The sequence below is a fragment of the Sceloporus occidentalis genome, unplaced genomic scaffold, assembly GCF_023333645.1.
Source record: "Sceloporus occidentalis isolate IW3139 unplaced genomic scaffold, rSceOcc1.0.p SCAF_249, whole genome shotgun sequence".
In the NCBI taxonomy this organism is placed as follows: Eukaryota; Metazoa; Chordata; class Lepidosauria; order Squamata; family Phrynosomatidae; genus Sceloporus; species Sceloporus occidentalis.
Window position 1 is genome coordinate 124649 of NW_028317229.1, and position 13930 is coordinate 138578.

The 13930-nt window shown below is 41.2% G+C and overlaps 1 protein-coding gene across 1 annotated transcript; it reads left to right on the forward strand.

Annotated features, from left to right (window-relative positions):
• Positions 1–4361: 4361 nt before the first annotated feature.
• On the forward strand, positions 4362–9604 carry LOC149276038 (ubiquitin-conjugating enzyme E2 U-like). Its single transcript, XM_089503970.1, has 5 exons — positions 4362–4427; positions 6028–6109; positions 6957–7049; positions 9088–9185; positions 9458–9604. Exons 1-5 carry the CDS (start codon positions 4362–4364, stop codon positions 9602–9604), a joined length of 486 nt encoding a protein of 161 aa, XP_089360096.1.
• Positions 9605–13930: the final 4326 nt, after the last annotated feature.

Here is a 13930-nt window from a genome sequence, read left to right on the forward strand (position 1 = left end):
TGCCATCAGGGGGGAAAAAATCCTTCTTGACGCCAAAAGGCAATTGGATTTCTCTTTGGATCAAGAGAAGAAAAAACAAGGTGGAGAGATGAGGAGGCAAATACAAAAAAAGTGAAGAAGGTAAGAAGTAAAGCAGAGGGGGTAAGAAAATATAAAGAGGAAGAAAGAGAAGCATAGTAAGGAGAGCAGGACGAGAAGAGAAAAGGGTGAGTGAGAATAGAGAGGGAAGGGAGAAGAGGCAAGAGAAAAGAAAGATTGGGATAGACAAGAAACGGAAAGAAAGAGACAAGAAAGAGAGAAGAAAAAAAAGGAGAGAAAAGGGGAGAAAGAAGAAAAGGGGAGAGAAGAAAGAGTAAAAATAGGGATAGAGAAGAAAGAGTGGGTAGAGGGATAAGAAAATGAGAAAAGTGCAATCATTTTGTGCCGGGCATATATGCTAGTAATAATAATAGTAATAATAAAAGTAATAGTAATAACAATAATAATACAAATAATAATAATAATAGTAATAATATTTAATAATACTAATAATAGTAATAATACAAATAATAATAATAATAGTAATAGTAATAATATTTAATAATAATAATAATAATAATAATGTAGGGACCCAAACCCGCGTTCAGTATAATACTCTCTGGCCTCATGTTCACATCGCATAACTTGTGACATCAGAGAGCGGGTGAGGGCAGCACTTCCCTTACACAGACCTTAAAATGAATGGAAAGATTCAAGAAAAACATGATTTGCTTCATTTTTCCACGTGAACCCATTTAATAAGCGAGCAGACGCAAAGAGTTTCCTCCTCCACATAATTAAAGCTTTGCGTGCGACCCGCGATGCATGAACAGCATTTTCCATTAAAAAAGGCTTATTAAAGGTCGCCAAATGTAGCGAGAAAACCTGTATAGTAAACAAACCCCAATACGTGTCTTTTTTCTATTAAATATGATGTCATCATAAAGTACGTGTGCTTAGCGTACAGCATGATGGGGGGGTGTGTGTTAGGTTTACTTTTATATATTTTTTTTAACTAATAATATTTATACTAACCGTGTTGCAAAATATTAAGCGTCAGCCTGCGGTCCGCTCGCCTCTAACATTCCCGCCAATGAATAGGAACGTTCAGGAAAATCTTGGCTGAAGGCTCCAAACTTTTACCTTTTGAAGGAAATTTGGATAAGATGCTACGAGGAGCGGGGGGGGGGGGTCATAAGGAATACAGACTCGTGTGTTGGGAAAGATTTATCCATATTCATTAAAATCATTTTTTTGGAACCAGAAAAATCGAACGCAGAAAGGACTCGCTTCTCACAGGAAAGTGTCGGCTCGCAGGCTATTCATTCGCAGCGGACCGGGGGGCCGGAGGGATAGAACGCCAGGTTACATGCAACACCTTTTATTTTATTACCTGCTTTGGTTTAAAAAAAAATAAAATATATATATATATAAAAAATTTAGAAATCCAGCCAAATACTACAATAGGTGAATGTATGTGTCGGAGAATACCTGCATTTATACGGCGTACGAAGAGACGCGGCGTGCAGGGGAATGCAGAACCTATAAATTCAATGCAGATATTTGGGAGAAAAATTATATTTTTTATAGCATGTTTCTACCTGCAGGCAGATCGGCCCCATTCGGCCCCCGTCTAGTCTCCGGTTTCTCAGGATCCATATGCCTATCCCATGCATGTTTTAATCCCCTCACTGTATTAGCCTCTACCACTTCTGCTGGGAGGCCGTTCTACTTATCTACCACCTTCTGAGTACAGCAAATCTTCCTTACATTACATCTGAGCCTCTGACCCTCTAATCTGACCCTGTAATCATGCCCTCTAGCCCCAGCGCTCTTCTTTATTCATCGGACCTTCTTTGGTCTATTCTATCCTGTCTCCCTTCGCTCTTCCAGGCTGTACGCATTCAAAACCAGAACGAACGTCCTTAGGTGCTCCAGACTATCACTCCCAACACTCCGAGCCTCCTAAGAAACCATTAGACTCAGCTGGAACCAAAGGTATCCCGTTGCTCCATTAGTAAAATACATTTATACACTGATATAATGTTACACCGCTGGGGAGGAATAAATTATTGGGAACTGTATCAGTTCTGACAAGCTGTCCGCTTTTAGGCATCACTTCCAATTACTTTCAAGGAGGGAATGTTTGAGCCTCGCATTCCATAATATTTAGAGCATTTCCCGGCCGGGCCTCATTCCCCATTGGATCATTTCATATTAAACTCCAGTTCTTTATCGCTCCGCCACGATATCCCTTCTTTTATTCCGTTATTAAAAACAGAGGGGGCTCAGATGGGAAATTCACATCAAACAGCCCCAGATCAACGACGTTAAACGTTTAAAAAAAAAAAAATAAATAAAAAAAAAATATCAAAAGCATCTGGGGCTGGAAGTAAAAAATCGGAATTATCTCCAAATGTGGACAAAATATGATTGGCCGTTCATTTCCGTGCGCCCCTCGCCCATACAACATGGGGTTAATGGCTTGCAGAGCGAGAATAAAGCAATTTGATGTCTGCTTCAATCAGGATGGGAGTTGGGAATAGTGATAGGGGGTAGTGTGGGTACATTAAGGGGTTAAATGTTAGCAGATCTACAATATTCTTCTTTCCTCTTAAGGTTTAATTGGAAAAAAAACCCAGAAACTTTTAAATAGGTCTTACAGCGTCTATGGCAACATCCTATCATAGCCTGCTTTTGTGTCACATGACGATTAAATGTTCCCCACGTAAATTTTGAATGTGCTCTTTGCCCGGACAACATGGGGTTAAAGGCTTGGATTTCCAGAAAATAAGAAAATAAAGTGATTTGATTTCCCTTTGTAGGAAGGAGCCCCGGCTGCTTTAATCAGGAGAGGATTTGGGATGGATGGTTGGGGTTAGTTTATTGTGCTTTAGAGATGCCGTCCACTTGGTCTGTTAAAGGGTTAAATGTTAGCAGTCCCATATGTTTGTTTGTTTTTTACTTTCCTCTGGAGATTTCATGGAATAAAAAAAAGCAAAAAAACTAACTTTTAAGAAGGTTTTACATCTTCTATGGTGACAACCGATCGTTGTCAATTCAGCAGTCAGTGGAACGGCACCTTTAAAGGGTTAATGTGGATGCTTCTTACCTGTGGCAGCTGGAGAAAGAAAAAAAATGCAAAAATTAAAAACTTGAGGAAAACATTTTTTTGTTCCTTAAAAGAAGAATCAATAGAAACCCATTTTTGATTGTAAGCTCTTACGGTCAGGGTCTTGTCTGTATTAGCCATGGTACAGCGCTGCAGACTGTGTTGGCGCTTTTTAAATACAACAGAGTCATAGATATAATGAAACGTATCTTACGTACAGCCTTATTCTAGACCTCTGTGCCGCCCCGTATCTGCTAAATGATTTAGTATACAGGGAGGGTGCAGCCAGTATGCACAGTGCTGTACCGCACGCTGCAATATACAACATGATGGGGAATAAGCAGAATGTGAGTGGTTGGAAGGCACTTGAAAATGATTTCTAGGGCCCTTAGCAAAGTTAGGGGCCCTCCTGTGGGCCCCGGTCATGGGATCAGCACCATGCATACCAGCTGCATCTCATTGCTTTTTCACTAAATACCTGCAACTCAAAAATGCGACGCTGCACCTTTAAAAAGACCACCTTAAATAAGTGTTTGGCGGTTTGTCTCTTTAAACTGCTAGTGTATTTCCGTGGCCCCTCCCCATGAGGCTGTCAGTTGCCATAGCAACTGAAACATTGTAACAACAGACAACGCTTGCGAATGGGTACACGCCGGCAGTCTGATACATCGACAATGGCCTCCTGTAACATCGTGCGTTACGCTCAGTAATTACAAACGCGTGCAAACGGTAGGTCATCCGCGGCTGGAGCATCGAGACCGTCCTGCATGTTATACCGTGAGAATGGTAGATAAGTAGAACAGCCTCCCAGCAGGAGTGGTAGAGGGTAATACAGTGAGGGGATTAAACATGCATGGGATAGACATACGGCTCCTGAATCTAAGACGAGACCAACGACTGATTAAGGTTTGAGTCGTTACAGCAGGAGAAACGGGCGACTAGACGGGGGCCGGATGGGGCCGATCTGCTGACAGGTTCTAGGTTTCTCTGCCCACCCCCCCTTATTTCAAGTGCATCGGGGCAAACCCCACCTCCTTAACTCGGCCGCTCTCCCTTTCCGGTAGTTGGAGTGCTGCGGGGGTTCGAGCCCCAGGAAGTTCTCAGACATCTCAGTCATAATCCAGAGGACCTTTTGGACCATACCAACTGGTATATCTCCGGGAAATAAACATTCCCTCGCTTACTTCTCCCAATTCCACCTTTCCAGACGGCGAATGAGGACCTCCGTACCATGCATTCAAGATCCTATTTATTACTGGAGAAGGAATACGAGGAGTTAAAGGAAAGCAGGATCTATGTGAGTATTTAGCGTCGCCCGTCGAGGGTCTTCAATCGTTTGCTTCTTCAGTAATTACATAATTTCCAAGAAAAAAAAAAAACAACGTTTGTGTTCCGATTACTGCTCCTCCCGGAGACGCAGAATACCGGGAATAAATATACCGCATTCCACCAAATTACACCAATCAGTTTATCGCGGATTCGGATTATACTCCGCTAATACGTCGGAAAAAGGAACAAAAAGGGCTCAGATCGGTTAATACTGAAAAATCTTATTCCCGTTGCATCTTGAACAGTAAATGCAGGACTGAAAAACAGGATTCCATGAAAAAAAAAAACGTTCTCGGCTTCTTAGAAAGCCGTCGGGAACGTTCTGGAGCTGCTATTAAATGGAGACCATAGATGGAGGGCCCTGTGCTCTGAATATTTCATTGTTTTCCCTACATTTTTCCCGTTGCCGGTCTCTCCGTTATCTCCATGACCGAGAAAAGGATAACTTTTCCTGCTATCTGCCTGTCCGGACCTCGCCATAGACCCTGGACCCGGGCTAAAGGCCACTCCAGTCCTGTTTTCACATTAAATCCATTTATTATCAGACTTTGGTCTCATGTAGCTCCTCCCTCATCTGCCTCTGCTGAAGGCAGCGAGCGTTCATCGGTACACTTCCTGCACACGCTCACTAGAGCTAGCCAATGGGAGATGAACGGAACTTCCACTGAAATCAATAGGAGTAGCAGCAGCCAATCACATGCATGCTCTCTGGACACTGATATTAGGCTAAACTTAAGATTGGTTGATTTCAATGGGAAACGTGGCTCCCACTGCGCTACTGAGCATGTGCAGGAAGTGTACTGGCGAATGCTTCCTGGTTTCAGTAGCGGCAGCTGGGGGGTGGAGCTAATGGAGAAGGAAGTTTCATTTTCTAACTTATAAATAAGTTGATTTTCGCACCCTCTCCTTATTTTTAAAGAAAAGTGACCTTATATAGAAAACAGGTTTTTAACTGACCTCATGGGATTTAAAGTGACAGGTCGTTAAAAGCAATCCTTCATTCTTATGCTGAAATAAGTTTTATTAATGATGTCATAGTTAACGCTGTGATATCGCTGCATTCTAACAATATCTGCTTTATTTCTAACGTGCGATAAGAGCGCTCAGAATACCGCGGCCGGCGCCTGTTATAACTCAGGGATATTTACATCGTAGGCAGGTGGCGGACAAAATTCCTTGACCCCTTCGAGAATATTAACCCTTTAATAGCCCATCACACAGATCCTATTGCAGCGGCTTACTAATGGCTGCAGCCACACGGTGGTAATAACTTTCCTTGTGGAGACCGGGACTTAGGAGGCAAAGGTATTCTGAATGGAGTCAGCTGTATTCAAGCAGGGATTTCAAGTGTGAGAAAAGCCCCAATCAGGATGCTTAGATATCATTAAATCAGAGGGAAAAATAAAGAAGCCGGCTCCAGAGACCTTGAGACTTAAAAGCCCTGAGAATCTGAGCTAGGGGTAAAAATCCCGGGGCAAACCCTGATTGTATTGGGGCAGCTGGGTTTACACAGTTTTTGGGTTTTTGTATGTGGAAGGGGTTTGTAACGTGCGGAATTTGTGTTTCAGGGCATCTCTGCCACTCCAAGAACTGATAATTTGTTAGAATGGATTGCCGAGGTCCACGGTCTGAAGGACTCGCTCTGGGAAGGTGGGTATTAACCAGCGGTGCACCGACCTGTAAGGGGCTGTCTGTGCCAACACAAAAATGTAAGAGCCGGACCCCCTCCACCTAACGTATCGGCTCGTCTTAGTCGGTCAGTTCTGTAAGAAGCGCTGCGGGAATTGTTGGCGCTATATAAATAAATATAATAATAATAATAATAATTACTCGCTGCACTTGCTCTGCATTGGCTGATTGACCTCAGTGCTGCCACCTAGTGGTAAAGAAATGCAAACCCACGGAATCCTTTGGTTTTTAAATCTCCCTGACCTTTGCACCTTGGTATCAAATAATCATTTTATAGGGATATTCACTAAACTCCACATAGTGACTGCATGACCGATTTTCAATCCAGAGTAGTTAATATACCAAGTATACCTCTTTTAGACTTAAATCTTTCTGATCTTTTTTTTTTTCCTAAATTGGTGTCCCTCTTTTTTAAGACCTCCGAATAATTGGTGTGCAAGAATGTGTTACAATCTTATATAGCAATAAAGAATGCTATGATGAACAAGAGGTCGTGATCTAAGAATAGAGGGTCAGGGGCTTAAATGGAAAGTAAGGAAGATTTACTTTGCTGAGATGGTTGTAGATAAGTGGATCAGCCTCCCAGCAGAAGTGGTAGAGGGTAATACAGTGAGGGTATTAAACATGCATGGGATAGACACACGGCTCCTGAATCTAAGACGAGACCAACGACTGATTAAGGTTTGAGTCTTTACAGCAGGAGAAACGGGCGACTAGGCGGGGGCCAAACGGGTCTGAATCTTTGCAATTGAAATTGACTTTCATTTTACAATTTAAAAAAAAACAACTTTTTTTTTTATAAATACAGGGGCATTTCTCAAACTCTCCCTAAAATACACGGAGACGTACAACCACGTTCCTCCAGCCGTCAGATTTAATACCATCCCTTTTCATCCAAATGGTAAGATACTGCTCAGAATAGTGTCCCTTTTCTAATTTTCTTTAAAAAAAAAATATAATAACTATTTAAATAATAATGTTCAGATGATCTGATCTGGTTTTGTGTAGCGGGGCAGTCACATGACTAACGTTAATCTCTATGTGGCAAGTGCCTAAAGTTTAATTATTTCCTTATTTAAAATATATTTTAAAAAAATATCTATTTGTTTATTTTGCGATTTTATCATTTCATTGTGAACTCTTTTGGATCAGGAGTAGGAAGGTTAGGTGGAAGGGTTGAACTTGATGGACTTAGGACTTTTTATAACCTTATGTACTATGTAACTATGTGAGATTTTGCTTACATGACACGCTTTTATGCCACGTGACAATTAAGTGTTCCCGACGAAAATGAATGAGCCCAAAGTTTACTTGATTAAAGATTTTTTTCTGGGAAGGGATTGGTTATTCGCCAGAACTAGAAATTATGTTTCTAATGCTGCATTTAGTTATAAAAGTGTTTGATTCAGCTGAGTAAGTGGAATATTTTCCGCACGGTCTTCACTTCCTGTTGCATTCTCAGTACTAATGAGCACCTGCAAATATTTCCCCATCTCTACCATGAAAAAATACAAAAAAAACCATTTAAAATGTACACTTATATATATATTTTTATTTTTTTATTTTTTTTCTTACAGAAAGGAAGAACTTGTATTTTAGTTATAACTTCCCTTAAATATTAAAAAATTACATATCTATATATATATATATATATATATATATATATATGTGTGTGTATATGTTATATATTATATATATAACTATAACGCTGCGTCAAAAAGCACAAAAGTCCCCCATTGCTCTGGCACTGAAAGGGTGAAGCCCAAAATGTTACTTCTAGAATAAACATCTATGATGTAATTGTCATCTATATGATGTCATAGAATAAGCTACCATTCGGGGTGTAATTGGATGCAGATGCAGCATGAGAATATTTTGTAGAAATTTAAGAAAACAACCCAAGGACTAAAATTCATCAGATTTAGATCATTAAAAAAAATCCAAAACAAATTAAAAAATCCTTTTAAAATAATTGCACTAATTTTATTGATATTTCTATGTTTCTGTATAATAAGCCTGTTTTGGTCGTCCATCCAGAATGATCTGAACCTTGTCTTCCTTCCAAAGTGCGATGTGATCTCATTCTGTTACACGCTATTAGCTCATCCCTCGGAGGGGAAATCACATATTTCATACTTGATGCTCGTTTGGACAGCGCTGAGTAATTTATCAAAGACAAATCCATGCTCCCTGATATTATTTACAAGATCTGAATAATATTTAACAATTCCAGCTCCACGGGGTGTCAGCAGAAGGCGGCAAGGGGCGACACTCCCTATTCTGCCTCCCCTCCACCCCTCGAACACGGCTAATACTTTGCCCCCCCCTGGGAAATTTTACGCAAACGTCCATATGCTGTTCGACATTAAAGTATAATCAATTCTTAACGTCCGGGATAGATACAGAGAGTGCCATATAAGAAACTGCTGCAGTCTGTTATTATATGAGCCTAGAGAGTATCCCCTTCTTGTTCTGTACTTACTGATACTTAAAGTTGCAGATTAGGGCTTATTCAACATATAGAGCCTTTACGCAGCACTGGGCTGATGCTTTATGGCAATGCTAATGAAGTCCTTCCTCCATAGACTTTCATTAGTCGGGGAGTCCGACTCATCTCAACGTCCTGGAGGTGGAACTAGTCTCCCATTTAACATTAAACAAAATATCTCCCAAACTGTTGATAACTTCAGTTACTGTCCCTTGAAAATTGTGAGTTTTGGGACATACGCAGAAGAAGAGTTACTATAAACCCGCCACACTTTTTTCCCTTAACTCCTCGGGCATTACCATGAAATAATCCGGCACTCCACATATAAAGTATGACTATGTATCACTGATCTTGTAAATAGGAATCATCGATCAGAAATCTCCACTTGGGATGCTTTTGTAGGGTTTTATTGCCCTTCTGTGCTAATAACACGATGTGTCTCTTCCCGCAGTGGATCCATCTACTGGAAGACCATGCATGGACTTTCTCGATAACCCGGAAGAATGGAACCCGCGCTATACGATGAGTAGCATTTTATTGGCCATCCAGGTTGGTCGCAGCCGCCATCTCTAATCTTCACATATCTTCACCTACATCATTTAGTGGCTGCTGGCCTTAAAGTGCCGGGCAAGGGTTAAATCCCCGGCCCTGCTGTTCACCCCTGAGTTATCAGCGGCTGGATTCGCGGTTGGATTGTTTCCTTTTAATACAGTAAATGTCACTGTCCCACGGTCCCAAGAACTAATATTTGTTCCTCTGTTTATCTCGGAGACCATGTTACCATCCTTTAATCCGACATTGGCCACCTTCTCGCACCGCAGGTCCTCCTCTCTAATCCACAAACTGAAAACGCGCTGAATCTGGACGCGGCTGACATGCTGGCCAACAAACCGTCCGTGTACCGAGGGCTGGTCCTCGACTGCGTGAAGAACAGCAGGCAACTTGAAGGTGACTTCCACTTTCATTAACGAGCAGATCGTGGCACTAACGGCACGAAAAGCTTTTGCCACAATAATGATACAAAATGTGTGCAAAGAGATACATTGTATTCATCAAAGATGAAACCATAGAATTTGCTGGCGGATCAGACCCATTCGGCCCCCGTCTAGTTTCCCCATTTATTCCTTCTGTAAAGACTCCACCAACAACCACGATGCGGAAGAAATCCCCGAATTCCATTTTTGTTGCATAAAGTCGATACATTTATTTCAATGAGCAGATCCGCTGTTGGCCAACATCCCCACGTGGCTACCTGGCAAGGGTAGAATCTCAAGCTTAAGCTCGGAAGTTCTTTGGCTTCAAAATACTTATGAATGGATTTCTCGCAAAATCCACAAAGAACCGAAGTACGTTTTTGTTCTCCTTCCGGATTAAAGTCAGGGAGGCTGCTTTACCCTAAAAATATATGAGCTGGCAGTTTTGTTCTCAGTGCTGATCATTCGACTTTCAAGTTTTGTTTGTTTAAAAGATTCCTAAAAACGTCTTTATTCTGATCCCGCGGCGCGTTGGAAGGGGTTTGGGTGGTGCTGAGCCCTCCGTATGGGAATGCCAGATTCTGTTAACGCTGGCTGCCTGTCGGAAGATATTAAAATAAAATGAGCAGAAACCCAGAAAATCCTATTCCTCTAACTGGTTACAAATGGTTCCTATGCTCAAGGGTGAGCTTAGGGTTAGTGGCGCCTGGGTGCACTCCCCTGTGACGAAAACACATACTAACACGCAAACTCACTCTAACACCATACATTTACACATACTGTACATTCATACATATACACACATTCCCCCTTCTCACACACCACTAAACCTAGGCTCACTCTTAGCACTCTAACACCGACACTCACACTAACACCAGATACTAACATACACATATTCATGCTAACACCATAACATGTTAACATAACACACATGCCAACATCAAATACTAACACATCCAACCTCACACTATCCAGTAACACATCAGAAAATATAATTCCATAGCGTATACCCAAGATAACACCGTGTACTCACACACGCTAACACCATACACATATATGCTTACTCTTACGTATAAACATACATAAACACACAAACTCTACCATCATCCACGCTGCTCACACGGCTCTCCCTCACACCATGACTTGTCAGGAGGAAAAAAAATTTGGAATTGGTCACCTGCATTCAAGCAGGGATTTCAGCTGTGATATAGCAGTAACAAAAGCACCAGTCGGAAAGCTCAGAAATCGTTAAATCGGAGGAGAAATGCAAGGCATTGGATTCAAATTTTGTGGCCCTGGTAATCTGCCCATTTACCCCAAGATTGGGGTAAAAACCCTGAGACTTGGGGCAAACCCTTACAATTTCCAATATAAATCTGAGAGGCAGGTGTCCTAAACCAATATGGCAGGTATGGTTTTGACTTTTGCTTCCTTAGAATTCAATTGTTTGAAAAATAATTCCTAAACATTTAGTCTACTTACATTTTTTGCAGATGGCGTAATACCAGATTACCCCCAAATCACAACGCCGCTGCCGCCAGCGCCCCCGGCTCAGAGGTAAATCGTGTTCTGGGGGGCGATCACGGTTATATTTACTTGTGGGGTTATTTGGGAGCAAGAAAGCCGCTGAGTAATTGGGCTGGACCTTCTCCACATACAACATGCAACCAGGTCCGTCATATGTAATGAAACGTGTTGCTGGCACCGCTTACTTATAACACGCAAACCCCTCCTACCCACATATAACATGTCATCTATATTTTATAAATGTTGTGTATTAGATTATTATTGCATTTTATTTATAGAGCGCCTGCAGTGGATGTGGAGTAGTCCGTGGCCTAGAGGGTGCGGAGGACGCAAGGTTTCTTCATGATGCAGGCTGAGGGTATTGGGGGGGGGTGTAGATTGTAAGCTCCTCTGAATAGGTGGTTTTTTAGTGAGTGTTTAAAGTTAGAATAAGTAAGAGAGAGAGTCTGACCGCGCGGGGCGGGGGATTCCAGAGGAGACGTGCAGCGGGGTAACATTCTGGAGACACCGGAGAGACACAAGCTGGGCAGACTGGAAAGGGTGGTTAGGAGAGTATTTGGGGGGCGCTAACTATCTTTCTGGAAGGGTCATGGTTAAACCCCAAGGTATCACAACCCATTCCGGTAGCAGTCCGGTTTGCCTCCTCAGCACACGTAGAACGGCACGGAATAAATAAGCAGGAATTACACCCGGGACACAGGTGCCCAGCAGACCCCGAATATTATTTCCGAGACCAATGCTGCCCCCTGGTGACTGTTCGCGTTTATGCAGCCTTATAAATGTATCTTATGTTTGGAATCTTTCCTTTCAAATACCCAAATGCCTCTTCCTGATCGGCTGCCCATTTGAATATTAGATTATTATTATTATTTATGGTGTTCTATAGCGCCATCATAATCCGCAGCGCTGTACAATGGGCAAACAGGACATGACAAGTAGTATATAATATAATAATTTGATTTACAGAAACAAAAGGTGAGGAGAGCCCTGCTCAAATCTTTATAAATAGTTTTAGAACCTGTACTGACAATAATAATAATAATAATATTATTATTATTACCAATATTTCAAGATCTGTCACCGGCAATTTTTTTAGCACAATAATATCCATTTATTTAAACAACTGATTGATTGTGCTGTGGATTTGCCGGTGTAATTGCTTTTAAGATATTAATCTTAATAATTTATCTCAGGAAAAACTGATATCTGTGGCGAAAGGTGGCACAAGTAACATAATCTAATTAATTCCCTGCCCTGAAGTTCTCTCCCTTCTCCTTTCCCAAATCATCAGCAACTTAACAATAATACAGAATTATCGTAATGGGGAGGAATAATCACGCAGATCCCGAGAATGGGAAGTTAAGGTGCCTGCTTTCATCTATAAACACCAGTATCGGGGGTTTATTTAGTGTCTAAAACTATGAAATGTTGGATTTGCATTTTTCTAACCTTTATTATTCTTAGAAACATCCGTGTTGGAGAATTTGTATTGTTGGGCTATGTCTTTATCTGCTTTTGATTAATGTCTATTGATTAATGAGTTTGATTTGTGACGTCTCCACTTGTAAAGCTAAAAATAAAATCCAATTTAATTAGAAATAACGCTAGTTTATTTAAAGCCTCGCGGATGAATCATCCTCGCAGAATGTATTTTTAGTTGTTATTTTAGCGCGATCCGAATATAGTAACAATGTGTCCCGGTTTCGCCTCTTCCCGCGCCACACACCGAGAGCCGCTTTCTGTTCATTCTCACCCAAATTAATTTCCCAGCCGCTTGAATGGATATTTATCCTGGAGAATATGACATTAGAGCGCTCGCGAAAGTCATTAACCGCAAGTTATTTCTCAAAATCACTCAGCGGCACCAAATTCATCAAGTGGGGGGAAAACGCCAAAATAAAAAGCAAAAGGGGGGAATGTTTTCTTTCCAGTTTGTTAACTTGCCCGGGGATTACGGAAAGTAGAACCTCTAAGCGTTCTGAGCCTTTGGCGAGTTATCACTGAAATCTCACGTCTGGAGCGTGCAGGAGTCTGAAATAAAAAATCAAATGCATATGGAGACTAAAAAGAGAGCGGATTCAGGATAAATCCTCCAAGCAGAGAGGGAAGGGAGGCTGAAACCTAAACGCAAGTTTATTTCATAGAAAAAAAGTAATTTGAAACATTTGGAAATGTATCCACGTGACAGGGGGAACCATTGTTATGCTTCTCTCCTATACAGGAAGTGCTCTGAAGAGTAGGTGTAACTTTAAATTGCTTCCCCCGCCCTACTATTAATTTTTCATTTCAAATAGTTAATGTTTTAATCTTCCTCCTTTTCAAACTACGCTCAATAAGCATTCATAGAGGGACGGATAACATTCAAAGACATTAGGAAGGGCCCAGGGACCAACCTCTACCCTACCGGAAGGAAAGTATACTTTATAAGCCTTTGCATGATGAGGAGATGAAAATCGATTACACAATATTACAAAAATATATTATTGTATTTTATTTAAATAGCGCCAGCAGCAATTCTCATAACATCTACATTCTAACGGTCTGACAAAACTAGAACCGACAGACTAAGACAAAACCAAGGACTCGGCTCGCAGGCTTACAATCTAATGTAAATACACTGTTAGAAGCTTGATTCATCATATCAATAAATAATGATTTAATCATGGAAAATTGCTCCTCGTTTAGAAATATTGCCAAGAATAGTTCATTGTCACATGACTCAAAAGCAGACACCGATTGAAATGTAAAATGCTTATTAAAAGATTGTATTATTTTTTAGATTACATTTTCAGA

Coding starts and splice junctions, on each gene's coding strand:
- LOC149276038 (XM_089503970.1), top strand. CDS start 4,362: ATGCATTCAAGATCCTATTTATTACTGGAGAAGGAATACGAGGAGTTA. Junction 6,110..6,956: donor GAAGGACTCGCTCTGGGAAG/GTGGGTATTAAC, acceptor TTATAAATACAG/GGGCATTTCTCAAACTCTCC. Junction 7,050..9,087: donor CATCCCTTTTCATCCAAATG/GTAAGATACTGC, acceptor CTCTTCCCGCAG/TGGATCCATCTACTGGAAGA.